Source organism: Alternaria hordeiaustralica (assembly GCF_023758085.1).
Source record: "Alternaria hordeiaustralica strain BMP 2776 chromosome Unknown scaffold_1, whole genome shotgun sequence".
In the NCBI taxonomy this organism is placed as follows: domain Eukaryota; kingdom Fungi; phylum Ascomycota; class Dothideomycetes; order Pleosporales; family Pleosporaceae; genus Alternaria; species Alternaria hordeiaustralica.
Genome location: NW_026056773.1, coordinates 1,982,484 through 2,002,271, shown reverse-complemented (window position 1 = coordinate 2,002,271; position 19,788 = coordinate 1,982,484). Strand labels below are relative to the sequence as shown.

Sequence of the window (19,788 nt, the reverse complement as noted above, 5' to 3'; positions counted from 1 at the left end):
GCTAATGAATAACCCTACACGCTGCTTCTTGCGTCTCTGGATCAAGTAGATACGGTAAAGGTAGGATCGTTGAGCAGCAACATTCACCTGTCTCTTTGAGCGGTATATCTGGCGAGTAAAAGTTGTCTAAGCAAAAAGAATAAAAAAGCTGGACACCCACACTCTCAAATAAAGGTGTTCTAGATGCGAGACGTCTGCATGGGCAAAAAGAAATGGACGGGCGGGTGATCTGACAATTCTGTTAGCAACTGTGCTCGAACTCGTTCAATTCACTGTCTTACCGAAACCCGGACCTTCCGCAATTGTTTTCAGGTCTTCTGCACTAGGACTAGCGCGAAAGTTGATGCAAAGCGGACCTCGGAGGACGTCAGTACTTGTCTATTATGTAGTTTGTACAAGGTTATCTTACGCTCTACCACTGAGCCACACGCCCTGGAGTCTGGAAGACTGGTGTTGATGGAGATTCGTGGAATTATAACGTATACAATGTTGGGTGTAAGCGGGTATGAGCCCCTCACCTTAAGATAGACCAACCAAGCGAAGAACAACTCCTCTTCTAACCGGTGGCCCAAAGGTGGGGCTGTTGGAATGTGGAATCCGAATGGTATCCGATTGTTGGCCGAACCATACGTTTGGATAGAGTCAATCTAGTGGATAGAGATCTTGAACGTTGAAAGATGACGCGATAGTAACCGTCTGAGGGATGGGGAATGATATATTGCGAACATAAAAACTCAAGTAAATGAATTTGGAGACTTAAATTGCTTTGGATCTGTTAGCCTTCGCTCTGGTAAGGATGTAGACTATAACGCACCTTCCAACTTTCTTCCCCTTAAGACAACAGCCTAGACACACTGATAACCATATCATTGCGCGTAATTGCCATACTGCGAATTCCCTTGTCGTCGTCGTCGTCGTCGTTCCATACACGTGCCAGGGGAAACGACGGAGTTACCGGCCCGCCAAGACCCTGTCGATTCATCGCAGACACGCGACTTGAGAACACGAGACGAAACCACATGGCAGCCGCAGCCTCCCACATCGGTGAACCATGAAGCTACGAATAGCCTCTGCATGGCACACCCTCGCCGTTCTGCTTCTGCTGGGCGGAGCAGCCCAGGCTTCATTGGGTGACAGACTGCCCGATTTCAAGGACTGTGTTCAGGTACGTGTAGATGGAGTTGCGCCTGGCTGGAGACATGAGCAAAGAGAATGCGCCTTCACCGACTGGAGACATGTAACTAACTGCTCATCTACAGGTGTGTAAAGAAGCCAATTGCGGTCCAGATGGCACGTCAATACGTATGCCCACCCTAATCACCCTCCTCCACGCCTACTCACACGCGCAGCCTTCCACCGCCGCCTGCTCCTCTGGGACTGTCCCTCAGAATGCGACTACACGTGCCAGCACATCATAACCACCCAACGCCTCGCGCGCGATCCCCCGTACATGCAACCCATCTACCAATTCCACGGCAAATGGCCCTTCTACCGCTTCATGGGCATGCAAGAGCCGTTTAGCGTCATCTTCTCCCTCTTCAACTACCTCGCGCACGACTGGGGCATGTCGCAGCTCCGCGACAAGATACCCGCGTCGTACCCGCTGCGGAAATACTACTTATGGTTTGGTTACGTGGGCCTGGCGAGCTGGACGTTCAGCATGATATTCCATACCAGAGACTTTGGGGTCACGGAGAAGCTGGACTACTTCGCTGCGGGCGCGAATGTTCTGTATGGGCTGTACTATGCGCCTATCAGAGTGTTCCGACTCGACAGGAAGGAGCCGAGGAAACAGAGCTTGCTGAGGCTCTGGACGGGACTGTGCATTACGTTGTATACGTTGCATGTATTGTACCTCTCGCTCTGGTCCTGGGATTACACGTACAACATGGCTGCCAATGTCGCTGTTGGTATCGTGTCCAACCTGCTTTGGAGCGGCTTCAGTTACGTTCAGTATCAGAAGATTGGGAGGACCTGGGCTGTCTGGCCGGGTCTGTGTGTTGCCTGGATCATCTTGGCTATGAGCCTGGAGCTGTTGGACTTCCCGCCTTGGATGGGCATGGTGGATGCGCACAGCCTGTGGCATCTGGGTACGGTTTTGCCGACCGTTTTGTGGTACAAGTAAGTTGGTCAGCGTTTTGTTGGTGATATGCGCTAATGGCTTTCCAGCTTCCTCATCAGAGACGCTCAGGAAGATATTGCAGGTACGCGCCTCAAGGATTGATGGACGCGCTCGCTTCCCGAAGAGACTACCGTCCGCCCGCTGTCAATGGCTCCGTCGCTTACCATACTCGTTTCCAGGAAAATTGCCTACTGCTGGTTACAACGCTGGTGCTTGGAAAGACAAGAGCTAGTTTCACCCTCGACAGTCGCATCAAGGGTGTTCAGACAGGCCACAACAATACAAATACCGCGTCCTTCTGTGGGCTCACATTACTGTGTACATGGACAATGGAAACGACTTGCATAAAGGGACGATATTTCCAGAGGGGAAACCCCAGAGACCACGGACGCTCTGTCGTGAAGCTCGTAAAATCATGATATAGAATATTTGTACCAGCCGGTACCCCAGCGCAAACGCCCAGGACTAGCCGTCGCGGTGACTGCGATAATGAAAAGCCCAGTAATCTGACATGAAGCGAAAGTCATCAACCCTGCTCTCGAATTCCACATCTACTCATCGGGAATCTGCAAAGGTCCCTGATTCCACTCACCGCCTTCCAATCCTAAGATGTATTAGCAAGACTACAGCATTGAATCAGGAGGCAAGCCCAGCATACCTCGCGTGAAAGCCGTAATATCATCGCCTTCCGTCTGATAAAAGACATACAGGCTGTCCCACACCGTCTCCTCCCCACGCTTCTCAGCAAATGCAGTGACAGTGAGATGTGTACCCCCAAGCCCAAGCACTGGGCCCGCAGGATCAGTTATGGCAAACGTCTCGTTTGCGAGGAACGTCGTGTTCTCGGCTTGGTACGTAACGTTATATCCTCTGATACTTCGATCCGCCATTTGTGCGTAAAAGTATGTTGTGTAGCCCAGCGACGTGATGGGATACACGTCCTGTATGGTGCCCATGGTGGCGTTTTGCCACGAGTTGATGGGATGGGTTTCTGTGGACGTGAGGTTTTCATTCGTGTCTTTCCACCAGAACTCGACGTCGTTGTCCTTGTTGTTCAGCATGGCGTAGGATGTGGAGCCAGCACCCCAGCTGTAGCAGCCGACGCCGCCGTGGCCATTGAAACCAGACCATTTATCGGTCGCGATCCAGGTTTCCTCCGCTTGGCCACTGTACCAAGCATATTGCTGAAACGTCGATTCGTCGATGGCGTACCAGATGTTCTGTTTTAATGATGATGGAGTCAGCGCATCAACTCAAGGCACTCTACAAACATGGAACTTACCATGCCCTTTCGTCCTGTAAATGGGACTGTGTTATTTAGACCGGAAGCGGTGGGGAATTCTGTAAAGTCAGTGTCACCATAGAAGTCACCCTTCCAGCACGCCTGCAGCCCAGTGGTCGGCGAGTCGAATGCTTTGAGGTTGAGGTCGCTGAGTGGTCCGGGCTCCCAGATGTCGGTGACGTTGGTCTGCGTCAGTTGCTTGACTGTGTTGTTCTTGTCGATGTAGAAGATGTGGAACTACTCGTAGTTAGTACATCTACTCGAGAAGAAGACTAAGAAGGGGTCAAAGTCAGTTTCAGAGTACTCACAAATTGGGTTTCATTGATGGCGAACGCGACCGCGGATATGGGCGATGCGTCCTTTGCATCACTGGCCACAGTCTGAGCTTTGGTTCCACCGATCCATTGCCTGTCTGTGGTGTATTGCATGAACCGGATGTCGCCTGTATGATGCTGGAAGTAGAGCGTGAAGATTCGTCGTTGGCCTTTATTCCACGACTCGCCAGCTAGAGCGATACCAGTGCCGTCTGGGAGGAAGTAGATACAAGGTTAGTGTGCATTTCACATTCACCTTACAGATATGTACTCACTGAATACACCCTTTTTCGACATATACTCGGCGTTGAGAGAACCGCCGATGCATGATTCTGGGTTATCGCGACAGAAAGGATGAACAATGTCCTTATGTCTGCGTTGCGTTAGAGTAAGTAGTGCATGAAGAAGTACACTTGTTGAAACTTACGACTCCTTCCTTAGACCCAAACCCAGACCGAGTCCCAAGCCAAGACCGATGAGTGCAAGAACACCGAGACCAATGAGGATGAAGAAAGTGCGCTTCTTCATGCCACATCTTCGATCGTCTTTTGGTGGCACTGGAGGGGCAGGTTCATGATAACTCTCATACGAGTCGACATGCTCTTTGAAACCGTAGGGCCGGATGTTTGGAGACGTGATGGTAGTGCCTCCATGCGATGAAGGTGACATTGGTCGGCCTCCATGAGGGTATTGACTGAACTGGCCGGGCACTCTGCACATTCGTGGATGAAGTCAGTGTGTGTATCACAAGTAGTTAGTACAGGGCACATACACTTGAGGTCCGGAGAAGTCTGGAGTAGGCGTGCCTATTGGGTCGAGTGTGCTATACGGAGTCTCTTTCTCTGTCGAATACCTGCTATAGCGTTAGATTATGGGCCAAGAAGCGGCCGTGCGGTGTGATGATTACATTGGAAAAGACAATGGGAGAGATCAGACTTACCCTTCTTTGTATGCCTCATAGTTCTGCGGCTGTGGAGACTGGTGGTACTCTTGTTCATATGGTAGTGGGGGTGAGACTGCTGGCGAGGTGTTCGAGTTGGAGTAGGGTTGTGAAGAACCATCGACTGGGTATATCTGATTGTGTTCCTGGAAGTGTGAAGGTGGGCTCCACTGGCTATCGGCATAGCTTCGGGGACTGCTCATGTCCTCGCGATATTCTTCACGTCGATCCATTTTGCCTGATAGAAGGTACTAGGTATGAAGGGTGGATCGGAATCTTGAGGGAACAGCGAGCTCACTAGCTTTGAGCTTGCCCGGGTGGGCAAGAGACATGACCCAAATGCAGCTGCGCCTTCAGGAAATGCAAGAGAAGTGCTGACGGGTAAGGACAGGGTAGCATGCATACCTGAGCGCGCCTGAGTGCTTCTGGGTTGTGGATCATCCGGACTTAGGTTAGGGCATGTCTACCGCACAACAGTAAGCACAACAGTTAGCAATTAGCATGTACCTAGTCATGACAAGGACCAATTGGGGTTCGTGAGGCTTGCTGTCAGCACCATCGCATCCAGAGTTCATTCAACGAACACATCATCATTCGTTGAATGCTAGTTGTGGTTCGATCGCGCGCATAGTGATGCGAATGGAGCCGAGCATTTCATTCTATTCAGCCGCTATATGTCTACCGTAAGCACTCCATAGCCCAAAAGATCCAACAAGAAAAGAGTTGTACAGTATTGCTCTCACGACGGACCTGTATCGCATGATACATCCGCCCATCTGTTTCGATTGCGAGAATATAACCTTCTCGTCGGAGATGTAGCGTTGTGGCTTTCGGTAGGAGCCAAAGTTCAGCCCTGGACTAGGGTCGGGCTGAAAGCAGGACTAATATTAGGTTCGTGATTTGCTGGGTCCAGTCATGCTCCATACCATCTCGCTTGGCCCGGAAAAGCCGAGAATATGTCAGCTGAAGGAGACAAAATCGTTCGTTCGTTATACAGGTGTGGTGGGTCAGACGGCGAGGTCTTCGTCTAGATTGCAGCGTTGTGCGGGAGCGTCCGGTAACCCCGCAAACCAACCTCCAGAACCTGGTGTCGCATTGTAGCAGTGGGTAGAGGAGTATGCACTCAACCGATGTGCGACGCTATGAATCTCACCGAGGAAGCCAATATGCAAAGGCCCAATTACTGATATGAAGGCCGCTGTGACTGGTTGGGTAGGTGTACGTACCCAGATACACAACGTTGCGGCTGTTCGGAAAGTCCGCGCTGCGCGTTCGAACCATATTTCGGGCTGAGCTCATCGTGGTAGGCTTGAGTTCCACGAGGTGTGGTGACTCAATGGTAAACCTGGCTCACCGGTTGGTGCACAGCATGTGTGATTTGATCGTCTGGTGGAGAGCCGACCTGGTGATGCTCACCCTGTCAACTTGGATGCTATCAGCAACGTACGACATTATTTGCGCACCAAAGCGGATACAATAAGGAATGTGGGACATAAGAGCAGTTACGGGAGGAGCGAGGCTCCAACAGTAGGCTGTGTCTCTATCCGGATGTTTTTCTGTAGCCTCATTAAGGGCACCATGTATCCGAGCGTGCTTCTGAAAGTCGCCGACGACTATGAAGCCGGAGACTTATTGCAAACCAGTGCAAATCCAATGGGGTGCTCATGGAGCAATCAGTGGAATATGACCTGTATAAGTACGCTTCGCAGAGCACACAGCAAGGCGCAGCATCACGTTGCGACGCGAGACCTTTGAGCAATATGTCAGCTCCACACCACGAGAAAGACACAGGGTGAGTTGTACCATCCGCAGACGCTGCAGTAATGCATCAGCTAAAAGCGTGTCAGGCAGGTGTCAGACTGGTTTGAAGAGCGCCCAATAAACAAGGCCAGCCGTCAACAGATTGCTCGTGTACTTGTCGATAGGATCGCTTTTGTAGGCATCGACTGGGCTAAGCTTCCGGGTGGCACAGAAACGGGCAAGACAGTGCACATGCTGGACTATGCCTGCGGACCCGGGTTCCTGGTAAGTTCTAGCTGTACGAAGTGCGTGTGAGACACATACTGACTTCGTACCTCCCTGCAGAGTAAGGTTTGTACACTTGCGTACAATACGCAGGTCCCTCGTTGATCGTAAATCAGATATTCGGACCATACGTATCTTCCATACACGCAGTTGATGTATCTCGTACCATGATTGAGAAGTACATCAACAACATAGACACGTTCGGCCTTAGACGCGAAAATATTGCAGGCACGGTCGGCAACTTGCTGTCAGACCCGATCGAGCCTTCTTCGCTCGACAGCGAAGAGTATAGCAATTTCGACCTCATCACAGTCGGCGCAGCTTTGCACCATTTTCCCTCTGCAAAGGACGCTCTCCGGATCTTAGGGCAGAGGCTGAAGCCCGGAGGTGTCCTTCTCGTTCAGGATCTGTACAGCTACGTTGTAAGCGAAGCTATGCAAGAGACAGGCAAAGCGAAACATACGCAACAGAAAGAGAGTGACATGGCATCGATGATGCGGGAGGCTGGGTTGGTCGGTTTCCGCTTTGAGGTGCTGCAGGGAAACTTCGAGATTGAGCTACCAAGCGAGGAGGTGGGCCAGATTCAGTGCTTCATGGCGAGGGCTGCGAGGCCGCTGAGCTAGACATAAGGATATTCGATACCATAGGCGTTGTTGCAGTAGTTTTGTATGCGAATCCCATACCTAGGTAGTTATATCTTGTCTGGTGATCAAGTCATTCGTGAGGAAGTGAGAGGTGGTGTGGCGTATGTGTGGCTGAGGGGCTCAGCGACAGGATGATGCGCTAATCTGCACTAGCGCGAACCAAATGAGTCAGGGGGTCATGACGAAACGCCCGCACCGTCCATTCGATAGTGTCGAGCCCAGCCCACGAAAGCTGACCCTTTCACACCCACACGCCCCTACGCCCCTACCCACACTGAAGACGCGATATTACTCGCGATCGACAGTGAAGCCCAGCAGAGAGCCGCCTCAACAAGTCATTCATAGCAGACGCGTCTGCCCCGCCTTCTTCTTCACAGCAGCCGCCCTCCCCCACATCCGCACCCGACGCCGGCCCAAGTCGACGGCAACCCCCGCGCGACACATCGCGAAATTTCCACTCCACCCAGCAAAGCGACAGGAATGGATTATATCTGCCCGAGAATCATGGCCTTTTTCCGGTACTCCAATCTCCCCAAGATCGCGAAGTTGGGCGACGACGTCCGCACTGGTCACCGCGTCTGAGCGCGACACTGCCACTCCGAACATCTCTATACACCTATAGCCTCCTGGCGTAGACGTCAGACTTTGAGGGAGCGTTTCAAGCGGAAACGCAGCGACAGTCGCGCTCACAAGTTGTGACTTGTGACAAAGGACGTCCAACCGATCCGAAACAATCTTCGCCTCCACCCTTCACAGCGCGCGCACAAACATCACGACCGTGCTTGCAGCAGTGAACGAACAGAGGCTCGTCCAAAAGACATCTGCGCAACCGAGAGTTTCCCTGGTACCAGCGGTCACATTCCCCGCAAACGAACCGCTCAACCGTGGTAGTGCTGCACCCGTGACTTTCCTCAGGGACCACCTGGACACGCACTACATCTGTCGGACGAGACTGTGAACACTCCTAGCATACACACCAACAGCAGTCAATCTCCATCGCCCCGCGACACGTCTACGGCACCACAAGTCCTGCTCTCTACCTGCAGGTCACTGACCTGCCCTTACCACGCAACACACAACGCCACCATGGCTTGCACCAAGATACCCGCGAGCGTCATCATGCCGCCCCGCGAGCTGAAGCAGTACAAGCGATGGCAATGTTTGCACACGAATACTAGGCCAGCTGAGCAAGGCTACATCCCCACAGCACGCGAATATGAAGACTTCCACCAGTGGTTGAAACGACAAGACTCTGGATACTTCTCAGACCCGTTTGACGACATCTCCGGTCACATTACCCACGGACGTTCTTCGGAAACGTCATCCTCCTTCGAATCGCCAGTCGCATCGATATGTCAGCATCCTATGCACCCTGTAGCAGCCGGCCAGCTACAATCACGATGTCCCGTCTGTATCATCGACCTGCACATCAGATACATGAATGTATTGTCAGAGGCTCTCGAAAGCGCAGGCGGTTGCGCGCCATCTTGTACACTCACCAGCTCAGAACACCAACACACCGTTTACAGCGCCTGGTGCAAGGGGAAGATCGGCACACTTAAGGAGCTATCGAGACTTGAGCTCATGGCCGAAGAAGAAGCTTCATGGTCTGCGCAGCATCCAGAGGTCGCGCACGAAGACGTGCGAACCGCAGCGAAGGCCGTGGAGCTATACTGGTCAGAGACTACGGGTTGCTTAGAAAAGCGACCGCGATCGAACAAACAGGCTGCAGTTGTTTTTGCCCCGGACACCGATTTCGAGCCCGGACGACCCAATCCGTACTTCCATAGGCGATCGCCGCGCTACGAGCCTGGGAAACACACAGTTGTTGAGGAAGGGGAACAAGAAGATGATGTCTCAGAGGATTCGGAAGACTACTCTCACGGAAAGATACATCATGTCGGCTCAACAGACGAGTCAAGCAACATTACTTCGCGGTCTGAGGCAGAGGAGTCACAAGCCGTCCTTGACTCAACCTGCGAGATTGAGGAGGATGGTGGAGACAGTGACTGGGAAGATGATGACTCTGACGAGGACAACTCTGACTGCGAAAGCGAATTCAGTGACAGTGACTGCGCATACTTCGAGATTGAGGAAGAAGCGAGCTTCATCGTCTTTGGCGACGACTGAGCTGATCCACAGCGATCTACCTCATACACTCATCGCTACGCGACCACCCAAAGACAGCCTCACAAGAAGCGATCGCTACGAATCATGTACATATACCCAAGATAGGAGGCAGAGGCACGAAGGACCGTGTCTGGGGAGGAGGATAGAGAGGCAAAGCATACAAACAGGTCTCCAACAAAGGCTGGCAGATGTCGCGCGGTGCGGACGTGAAGAGAAGCAGCGGACTTGATAGCACACATGTGAGTGATCGGAAAGACACTCATCTATCGTCAATGACAAGAATTCATTATTCTGACACGCCTGATCCATCTCTATGACTCTTTTCTCTTCATCCTCAAAGCATCGTTGCAAGCTATTCCCACGCATCCCTTCATCGCGGCGCTGCCCTTCGCGCATCATTGCCAAAAGATACAATGTCCTGGAACTGGCTTCCTAGCTTCTTCAGCTCAACCTCAATTCAAGAGCACGCCGATGCACTTGGATACGTTTTCCACTCTGAAGGTTACTACGAATCAGCCTACACAACATGGAAAGGCGCCTTCAGGCATCGTAATACACCTTCCAACGTCTATGATGCCGAGTGGTGCCATAACCTTGAACTTCTCGGTCTAAAGCTTCACACGCTTGACCGACCTGAGGAAGCTTTGAAGCGCCTCAACGAAGCGCTCACCTACAAAGAAAGCACGCTCTCCCACGACGATATTAAGGTATGCGATACACTTGTCAGGATCGCGAGGGCGCAGGTCGCTCAACACAAGTATAAAGACGCAGAAACGTCTTTCCGGCGAGCACTGGACGGATACACACGCTTTCTCCCTGGGGGTCGTACCGAGATGTTGCAGATATCCAACGAGTTTGCATTTTGTCTAGCTTGTCAAGCCACGCCTGCTGCTGTACAAGAAGCGGAGGAAGTGGCAACAAGGACGTTGGAAGCGAGGGAAACGCATCTAGACAGGACACATCAGGAGACGGTGGAGAGTGTGTGGACGTTGGGATTTGCAGTGGAAAAGGCCGGGAGAAGAGCAGATGCGATGCGTTTGTATAAGGAGGCGTACGAAGAAGGGAGGCGTTTGTTGGGAGAGGAGCATGTTGATGTTGTGGACTATAAAAGTGATCTTGATCGGATGGAGAGGGAGGAAAGAGAGACAGAGGAAAGGGAGAGAGAGGAAAGAGAGAGAGAGGAAAGGGAGAGAGAGGAAAGGGAGAATGATGAGACAGTGCAGTGACTATTATTATGAATCATATCAACTGTTTTATCCAGGCGTCATAATTGTATATACTTGAACTTTGAATTGTCATGGCCTGGCGGGCGACCTACAACACTACGCCTTTTCTTTCCCCTTTCCATAAGCGTCCACAATAGGCGCCTCAGGTACATCAATACCCCCAATTTTCCATTTCATACCGGGGTACGAATCACTGAGCACGCTGATGTCGACCTTCTTGCCCTGTGCCTCAGGCGGCAATGACACCTTGGCTGAAGCCTGCAATCTCGACTGTGCGCCCCCAGATGCATTTCCGCCGCGTCCACCCCGTCCGCGATTGCCATTCTTACTGGGGTCGGGCCAGTTGATGCGCTTCAGAGCGATGATCTCGTCAGTACTAGAGTACGAGACAATAGCGAAGAAGCCTTCCGTCTGCGGCTTGGGGTAGCGTGGTGCGAAGATGCGTATACCGCCTTGTTGCATTCTAGCCGGGTTCTGGCGTGAGATCTTGAAATCCAAGGCGAGCGCGTTGACGTTGCCCAGGTCGAGCTTCAGTACGGGCAAACGAGAGACTGGCTCGATGAAACGCTTAATTCCAGTAGGTGTGACTCCAGCGAACTTGGCCGCACGTTCAAGCACCGCGGGCGATGCGGTAGTTGTCTCAATGAGATTTTTCGGACTGGCCTTAGGGTGCTCGAGACGTTTCTTTTCACTCTCAACTTCCACGCCTGGGAATATCGATAACGGCCCGTCATTTGGCCAGCGCGCTGACTTGATAGCTTGGAGGATCGTGATCATTGTCTCGCATGAAGAGAGGTAACCCAGTTCAGTGAGTACGTCAATCGATGCCTGTACAATACGGATACTCTGATCCAACACACTGTTTAGATCACCGACATAATCGGATATTGGCAGGTCGATCCGCGAGAAGTGCGCCTGTAGAAGTAGGAATGACTTGACGTGAGGGTCCCACAGGGGTAGGCCGAAGTCGTCCGCGGAAATAGGAAGGGCTTTCGAAAGCTCGGCGTTGATGAGGTCTTCGTTATGGCGAACAGGCAGCTCGTCGTATTCGGTGGCGTGAGAGATCCATGATAGAGCGTCGGCGAAGGTTGCGTCGCGCTTGACATTCTTCACAAGGTAGCGAATCGTTTTGTGGCTGAGGTAGTAGTAACTCATAATCTTGCCGAGTGGTGTTGGGTCAACTTCGCCTGTAGGCTCGACAATAGCGCAAGAGGACTCGTCCAGTTCACTGAGGGAGGTCTCCACCAGCTCGACCATATAGTCGTTGGCCAAGGACTGCGCGGCAATCGTGTTGTGCTCCTCTGCTGAAATCTCTAATCCGTAGAATGACGGGTTCTTATGCAACCGGCGGAAGAAGAAAGTCCAGGTCAGGTAATCGAGCGCGTCTTGTTTTGTAGCAATAGTACCTGCAGAGATTTCGGCGCCCAAATGGTTGTCCAGCACCTTGTGCAGAGACGATTCGACGGGAAATCCAGTATGCAGGAAATGCTTGTAGAACTCTTTCTTGGCGTCTTGCGTAAATATACGCGCAATACCAGAGTCATCGAACTGAGGACGTCCGGCACGACCCAGCATTTGCAGCACATCCGTGAGATCCATATCTTTGTACCCTTCTGTTTTGGCATCGAAGAACTGCGTACCCTTGACTACGACAAGATGGGCTGGCAAGTTCACGCCCCATGCAAGTGTACTAGTGGCGACTAGGATTTGAATCTTGTTGTTCGCGAAGAGTTCTTCTGAGAGCGATCGATCAGTCTCGACAAGACCGGCGTGATGCAGGCCTATACCAAAGCTCAGTGCCTCGCGTAATGAGTCATCCTTTACTCGGTCGAGATTGAGTGCCAAGTCGTCTTCAGACATGTGAAGGAAGCGTCTTGGGTTATCTTCCATGCCGCAAAAGTTGATCAAATCGCGAGCCGTCAAACGAGTCTGTCTACGGGAGGCTACGAAGACGATAACTGGCTTTTCCGGTGAGTGAGCTTTGATTGCCAGGAAAGTAGGTCGGTTCATCGATTGCATGAGCGGGCAAAAGCCTCGCTGTTCCGGGAAGCCATCGATGAAGATTTCCAGCGGTACCGGACGCACAGAGTGGCGGAAGTTAAACAAGCCTTCTTTGACACCAAGCCAGTTTCCAAGATCGGACGCATTAGCGCAAGCAGTGGACATGCCAAGAAGACGGATTGACCCGTCTTTCTTCTGTGATGCGATATAGTTCATACGAGAGACAATGATCTCCAGAATTGGCCCACGGTCACCGCCCAGTAGATGAATTTCGTCGATGATGACTAGACTGACTTGCCGAACGTATCCACGAGTCTGCCAGCTACGACTGATACCATCCCATTTCTCAGGCGTTGTAATGATAATATCGGCATCCCGAATTGTGCGTGTGTCCGGAGTGTTGTCACCAGTCAACTCAACAAGCTTGAGGCCCATTGGCCCAGCTAAACGCTTGCCCCAATCCTGAACTCGCTCGCGAACAAGTGCTTTCATAGGGGCGATGTATACGACCTTCGAGCCGGGCTTCTCACGGAACGCCCACCACATTGCGAGCTCCGCAGCAACAGTCTTGCCACTACCTGTCGGCGATCCAAGCAAGACATTGGCAGGTGTATGGTATAGGCAATGGAAGATCTGCGATTGCATAGGGTTGAAGTACTGGAAGCGCTGCGCGTATACTTCCTCCAACAGTGGGTTCTTCAAAGCAGCGATCGGCAAAGGCTGAAGATTCAACAGATCGGTATAGACACTCTCTGTGTCCGGCCGAATGAGATGTTGGAAGGATATGGGATGGACAGTCTCGGCGCCTAACCATCGATCAGATAAGGCGCGAACATATACTTGCGTAGGCAAAGGATCAGAAAGTGGGATCGTGAAGTTCAGTTCGTGATTATCGTAGAGCTTTCGGCGCGACAGGATGAAAAACTCGTGATGGTAAATCTCAGATGTTTCCGAGTTCTCGACCCAGATCCAGAATGATTCGGAAGTACCATGGTGACGATCGTTCCAGACAAAGTCGGGCGTGAGGAACAGCTGGATGCGGAGCACATCTCTGTTGAGCGGAGCGATCTCAGATTCAATGCTCAAGGTTGGGAAGTTGTTCATGAGCTTTGAGATGACGCCACCCATCTTCTTGTTATGTACTAGGTCTCCGATCTCCGTTGCATCCATTTCGCGCAGGGTTTGTATCGACGGATATTTGTGATCGAGCGCGCGCAAGACTGGCTGCGGCAACTCATATTGATGCAGTGGGTGCTGGAAAGACCAGCATCGATGTTCGATAGATTGGCAAAGACTTAGCAGTACCTGACACTGGTAACCCCAGCGCCTATTAAGCGCAATCATGAATAGCGCACGCGCGATACGTGCTGCATTCTGGGTCACATAGTTCGTGTCTGAAACCAGGGTGAAATCTTCCAGTCGTGCTCGCGAGATGTGAGCTTGGAGAAGATAGTTTGTCTTTCCATGCGAAGTAGCATACCCATCCTTGACTTGTGTGATCACATGCCCTTCTTCTTTGAGGGCTGAAAGCTCCTTCTCCTCGGATTCGCGTGATTGTACCTGGTCGAACTCGCCACTCATGCTGACCATAGCCAGAGCATCCGCGTCTGTGCTACGAGGTCGCATCATTGTGTTGAAGATTTCTATACTTGATTGCTGGACGTAGTACTGGCTCGCAATACGCCCGACATCTTTCGCTCGCAGATCTTCTGTGGTCTCGTTGAAGATGATCATTTGACTTCTCTGCAAGATTCGTGCGGCATCGATAATAAGCTTGCGACGTCTCCCGACAAGCTGTGGGTCGTCGCGTATCTCATTCCATTCAATGCCATACATCAGCGGGCTCTTCTGCATCCGTACAAAGAGGTAAGAGTAACCGAGCCAAGTCACAGCTTCAGAGACCGTAGTCACTGTACCAAGCGATATCTCGGCATTGAGATTGTCTATGAGCTTTGCGGAAAACCTGGATTCGATAGGCTGTTGCTCAGTTACGGCGCGCATGTAGTGATCCAGCCTGTCGTGTGTCGTACAAATGAAGCCAATACCCGTATCCTGGAATTGGGGTCGACCGGCACGACCAAAAATTTGCAGAACATCCAAGATGCCCAAGTCGGTAAACTTACCTTCTTGTGCATTGTAAACTTGGGTGCCCTTGATGAGGACGGCTGCCGCGGGTAAATTGACACCCCAAGCCAATGTCGCTGTACAGCAGAGCACTCTTAGAACGCCCTCAGCGAAAAGGCGCTCGATCAGGTTTCTGTCAGAACGAGGCATACCGGCATGGTGAGTACCCATGCCCTTTCCAAGTAGCTCGCGTAATTCTCGGCCCTTCGACTGCTTCATATCGCGTACAGCATTTTCATAACGAGGATGGTCCTGCGGATCGAATAGATCGGTACACTGTTCTTCCATAGCCATGTCGTATAATCGCCTAGCTGTTTTGACGGTGTCTTTCCTCGAATGCACAAAGACCATAATCTGGTGGCCCCGTTTGAGCATTTCAACGACCTTATCATAGGCCACTCTCTCCACGTTCTCACGTGACTTCGCTGTGCCTGGCTTGCCCTTGGCGCCGATGAAGTGCTGCTCCAAAGGTACAGGACGGAATGAAGCGTCAAAGTAGAACAGACCGGCCATCTTGTTGACTCGGAGAAAGTCGGCTACGTCGACATAGTTGGGTAAGGTCGCAGAGAGACCGACAATCCGGATGAGTGATTGTGTACTCTCCACTTGTCGCTGAGTACGCGCTACCAAGCTTTCCAATACAGCGCCGCGCTCGTCGTGGAGCATGTGAACCTCATCGATGATGAGCAGACGTACTTTCTGTACCAGCTCGGTGTCTCCAGTGCTTTTTCTCGTCACCACGTCCCACTTTTCTGGCGTGGTAACTATGATCTGGGTGTCCAGAATTTCGGCTTTGGTAAGGTGCATATCACCAGTCAGTTCGCGAGCCTTGATACCCAACCACGCTAGGCGCTTTCCAAGCTTGTCTGTGACCTCAGCAGCGAGCGCCTTCATGGGTGCGACATAGATGATCTTGAAGTCTTCCATCATGACTGTAAAGTCGGTCGCCTCAGGCTCGTCGATCGGGTTCGGCACAACATTCTTGGCCACGGTGTTGAGAATGGTGAGCATGGCAGCATCTGTTTTACCAGCACCAGTAGGTGCGCAGATCAGCATATTCTCACTGGTTTTGTAGGCGACTGGGTACACCAGACTCTGCATGCGATTAAGGGATTTGTAGCCTTTGAAGGTACGCTGACAGAGGCCGTCCAGTTCCTGGATCTCGAGAAGCCTTCGGCCGACGCCGACAGTACCTACCGGAACTGCGGGGATTTCGTATTCTTCATACAGGTTGTTGTCGCGATGCTCAGTATCTGGAGGTAGCGCGTACTTCTTGCCATAAGCCGAGAGCTTGTTGCCGGCTTCGTGAGTCCGATAAACGTGAGGATACTGGGGACCTGTTCGGTCCATAGAAGGTGCCAACGCGGCAGTCTTGTGCTCCCAATCCGCCCGGCGCAATGCTTCTTCGCGTTCGGCTCGGGTCTGTAAACGGCCCATGGCACCATTGCTTTGAGCGGGAGTAGGGTTATGCAAGGATCGCATGATGTCCTTGCGATGCGATATGAGCTCGGCCACAAGGTCCAACTCTCCGTAGCCAACAATGTCTGCGAGCATCATCTGTAGCTCTTCGTCTATTCATAGTTAGTATGCTGCAGTAATCGAGTATTGGCATGAAGCCTCACCATTGCTGTCACTTGACAGGATCGCGGTGATCTGCTCCGTCAACGCTCCAGAATCCAGACCGGAACCACTTTGGGCTACTGAAGAGCATTTCTCTGCGAGCCATTGCTGGCTGTAAGCCTCGCCACCAACTTGGCCATCGGGAAATTGGTCGAGGTGATCACTGCTGAACTCTTCTTCATACTCGTCGCTGATGATGTCCCAGATATCTTCGCCGCTGACGGTTCCAGAGAAGTCATCATCATCGAAATCGAGGTCGTCTCCGTAGGCTGGCGCCTTCTCAGTATCGGCAGGGAGATTGAGTTCGGCGATGGCTTTGCGCATGGCATCGAGCTGCTCGAGCCATTGCGCCTGGGCGTCCTCGACGGAGGGCGACATTATTACAACTTCTCCGAACGTTGGCGGTCGATCTGATTCAGGTGCGCTCGGTGGAGCGCTCTTCACGATGGAAAGCGTGATTGCCTCTGCGTCAGGCTTGGCAGAATCGATGATGGGTGAGTGTCCTGGATTCGGCTGGACCTGCCCCGCCCCCGCGCATTAGCGGCATGACATAATCAGCGCGCCACATGCTGGTTCCGCCGACCATGAGACGCATGCTGGCGCCAGGAGTGCTATCTCGGGCCACGACTCCAGGCTTCCTTTCTCCACGACCCTACCACGCGCATACAAGCTACACAGCCTTACCCTACCAGTCTCCCCACTTACTTTCCTCACGAATAAAATAAACCCGCCGCCAACATGAAGGTTCTCTATATTGGTGTAGGAGCCCATTCACCGCCGCTTCCAGTCTCGGACGAGTACTAACCATGTACAGATCCTCAAGAATGAGACCAAACCCGCGATCGAACTTTGCGCCGAGCGCGATCTGTCCAGCTTCGGCCGCTTCACACGGGGAAGCGTCGGAGAGTTCGTACGTTACCTTCACCGCACAGCCAGAGTTGTGGCAGGTCACACGGACCGAGGGACACAAGCTGATAGCAGCCCAGATGTCATTCACAGCAAAGACGGTCGCTTCTAGGACACTACCAGGGCAAAGACAGGATGTCGAGGAGTCAGGTACGTCCTTCGTCAGCATAGCCGCTTCATGCGCAGACATATGCTAATCGAGCGCGTCCAGATTACACATTCCACGCTTACGGTCGTTCCGAAGGCGTATGCGGCCTCATGATCACCGACCACGAATACCCCTCCCTCGTAGCCCACCAGCTTCTCTCCAAAGTTTGCGACGAGTTCCTCTCCAAATACCCGCGCTCCGCTTTTGCCAACGCGACCGAATCGGCCAACATGTCTTACCCCGAGCTCAAAGACTACATCGTCAAGTACCAAGACCCACAACAGGCCGACAGCATAATGAAGATCCAAAAAGAGTTGGACGAGACCAAGATTGTGCTACACAAGACCATCGAGAGTGTGTTGGAGCGAGGAGAGAAGATTGACAACCTGGTTCAGAAAAGTGATGAGCTGAGTGCATCGAGCAAGATGTTCTACACACAGGTGAGTGATCAAGAGCTGGCAACTGAAAGCTCGGTCATGCTAACACAGTCACAGGCTAAGAAGCAAAACTCTTGCTGTATTGTCATGTAAAGTCTGGGCACGTTTTGGCGAATTCATCATTTTATTGGGCGTTGATACCTGACTTGTGTTCGAGACAAGTAGTCTTGCATACCTATTACCACATATCAAGGCTGATTGTCTCATAATTTCCTTACTTGTCATTTTGCTCTGAATTTCCATGTTGACTGGATAAGCAAGGTGGTAAAGATTCTGCTCCAGCGTCTGCGCTGTACAGCCGAGCTGACGTTTCCTATTCATCTACACTGATGGCTACTTCCTCGTCCTCTTCTAGATTCATAGGGTCAGGGAGCTCGCCTTCGTCTTCATCTGAGTCTGAGTCAGAGTCAGACGCAACGGAATCCTGGTCGAAGAAGTCTTCTGTCACCTCTCCTTGTACCAGCTCGGTCTCATCCTCCTCGTCAATATCGCCAATTTGCCGCGCATAAGCTTCCAGGTTGGTGCCCACGAGTGTCTCAGTCCTGTCCCAGTTGTTGAAATCCGTGTCAGCATCATCGTCGTGACGCGGATCTTGCCAGACAAGAAACATTTCGGTTGTAGCCAGCAAAATGTCAACCCAGGGCTGCTTCCAATCATCTTGCATCTTGCCGAGCCACTCTTCGATGCCGTTGATGAGGGTATCTTTTGAAGCTTCGTCAGCGAGTTCGCGGTAAGTGACGTCGGGTTCATTGGGCGATTTGTTGCATAGCAGGGTGCGACATTGCCGTACATTGTACTCCCAGCTGTTCTTGAACGAGGTCTCAGCCCATCCATCCTCTTCAGGACATCGATGGGGTGACTCAGGGTCGTAGGCAAGGCAACGTCGAGCGAACACGGCACTAGAGCGATGCCGAGTATCCTCCGGTGTGTCTGGTGAGTACGAGAGGCGCTTTTTTCGTTCCTTTCCTGCTGGTGTTCGGGGAGCTGTTTCATCAGGTTCTGCTAAGCGTGCAGGAAACTGAACACCCTTCGCATACACATCCACTGCCGTCTTGGCGCTGTACGCACGAACGACCTCCACGTCCGCAGCGGGATGCGCAGCCTCCCAGGCATCTTCCAATCGCGCGATATCCTCCAAGTTATCGACATCGTTGACTAGGTTGGTCTTCCGCATATAGTATGCTCGCTTGGCAATCTGCCAGCCTTCCGCTGTGGAGCCGGGACGTAAGACACGCCACGGGCCGCCGGAGTTCAACCACTTATCCCATAACTCGGCAAGCAGCTTGAGATGAATCTGCAAAAGACACATTGAACACCAAGCAATCGTATCCTCTTCCTCGCCTTCTTCCTCGCCTTCCTCCTCGCCTTCCTCCTCTACTTCGTCCTTCGGTTGTCTTAGAGCATCTGGACGTGGATCTCCAGGATGTAGAGGGTGTCCACATCGCTCCGCCAATACATATCCCGAAAACGCTGGATCTGACGACTTCTTCTCCGCTTCTTGATTCCCATCGAGTTTTGAGCACTGTCTGGCGCGCCACTCCATGAAGTCCATGTACTCAAACGCGGTGGGTAGGAGGACATCGTCATCGTTTTCAACAGCGATACCAAAGGCGGACTTGCGCCAGCGTTGGTAGAGTTCGATCTCGTACGGCAAGAAGAGCGCAGAGGCCTTGGGTACGATTTTCGGTGTAGGCAAGGCCATTGTCTAGTCGCGTGATACTAGTGGGTGGAGAAGCGCTGTTGCGAGGATGCGATTGCGGTTTGGAGCGGCAGAATGGAAGAGACGATATTGAAGATCTCGTGCTCGTGTCACGCAGTCAGAAGGATGCGGACTGCAGATGATGAATTTTCAATATTGTAGAGCGAAGT

The 19,788-nt window shown here is 52.1% G+C and overlaps 7 protein-coding genes across 7 annotated transcripts; 4 read left to right on the top strand and 3 right to left on the bottom strand.

Annotated features, from left to right (window-relative positions):
• Positions 1 to 1,051: 1,051 nt before the first annotated feature.
• J4E84_000610 (uncharacterized protein) lies at positions 1,052 to 2,224 on the top strand (the record flags this gene model as incomplete). Its single annotated transcript, XM_049383248.1, has 4 exons — positions 1,052 to 1,165; positions 1,260 to 1,302; positions 1,350 to 2,121; positions 2,170 to 2,224. 4 exons carry the CDS (start codon positions 1,052 to 1,054, stop codon positions 2,222 to 2,224), a joined length of 984 nt encoding a protein of 327 aa, XP_049248766.1.
• Positions 2,225 to 2,745: 521 nt separating this feature from the next.
• J4E84_000609 (uncharacterized protein) lies at positions 2,746 to 4,891 on the bottom strand (the record flags this gene model as incomplete). Its single annotated transcript, XM_049383247.1, has 7 exons — positions 2,746 to 3,342; positions 3,405 to 3,641; positions 3,713 to 3,930; positions 3,994 to 4,091; positions 4,146 to 4,430; positions 4,491 to 4,571; positions 4,659 to 4,891. The coding sequence occupies 7 exons, from the start codon at positions 4,889 to 4,891 to the stop codon at positions 2,746 to 2,748; spliced, it is 1,749 nt and encodes a 582-aa protein (XP_049248765.1).
• Positions 4,892 to 6,418: 1,527 nt separating this feature from the next.
• Positions 6,419 to 7,306, top strand: J4E84_000608 (uncharacterized protein; the record flags this gene model as incomplete). Its single annotated transcript, XM_049383246.1, has 4 exons — positions 6,419 to 6,450; positions 6,506 to 6,683; positions 6,744 to 6,749; positions 6,800 to 7,306. The coding sequence occupies 4 exons, from the start codon at positions 6,419 to 6,421 to the stop codon at positions 7,304 to 7,306; spliced, it is 723 nt and encodes a 240-aa protein (XP_049248764.1).
• A 1,107-nt stretch (positions 7,307 to 8,413) lies between these two features.
• Positions 8,414 to 9,457, top strand: J4E84_000607 (uncharacterized protein; the record flags this gene model as incomplete). Its single annotated transcript, XM_049383245.1, has 1 exon — positions 8,414 to 9,457. The coding sequence occupies one exon, from the start codon at positions 8,414 to 8,416 to the stop codon at positions 9,455 to 9,457; it is 1,044 nt and encodes a 347-aa protein (XP_049248763.1).
• Positions 9,458 to 10,779: 1,322 nt separating this feature from the next.
• Positions 10,780 to 16,806, bottom strand: J4E84_000606 (uncharacterized protein; the record flags this gene model as incomplete). The annotated part of the gene is made up of 2 exons (XM_049383244.1): positions 10,780 to 16,379; positions 16,431 to 16,806. 2 exons carry the CDS (start codon positions 16,804 to 16,806, stop codon positions 10,780 to 10,782), a joined length of 5,976 nt encoding a protein of 1,991 aa, XP_049248762.1.
• Positions 16,807 to 17,166: 360 nt separating this feature from the next.
• On the top strand, positions 17,167 to 18,012 carry J4E84_000605 (uncharacterized protein; the record flags this gene model as incomplete). Its single annotated transcript, XM_049383243.1, has 4 exons — positions 17,167 to 17,187; positions 17,243 to 17,338; positions 17,361 to 17,484; positions 17,546 to 18,012. The coding sequence occupies 4 exons, from the start codon at positions 17,167 to 17,169 to the stop codon at positions 18,010 to 18,012; spliced, it is 708 nt and encodes a 235-aa protein (XP_049248761.1).
• A 220-nt stretch (positions 18,013 to 18,232) lies between these two features.
• On the bottom strand, positions 18,233 to 19,621 carry J4E84_000604 (uncharacterized protein; the record flags this gene model as incomplete). The annotated part of the gene is made up of 1 exon (XM_049383242.1): positions 18,233 to 19,621. The coding sequence occupies one exon, from the start codon at positions 19,619 to 19,621 to the stop codon at positions 18,233 to 18,235; it is 1,389 nt and encodes a 462-aa protein (XP_049248760.1).
• Positions 19,622 to 19,788: the final 167 nt, after the last annotated feature.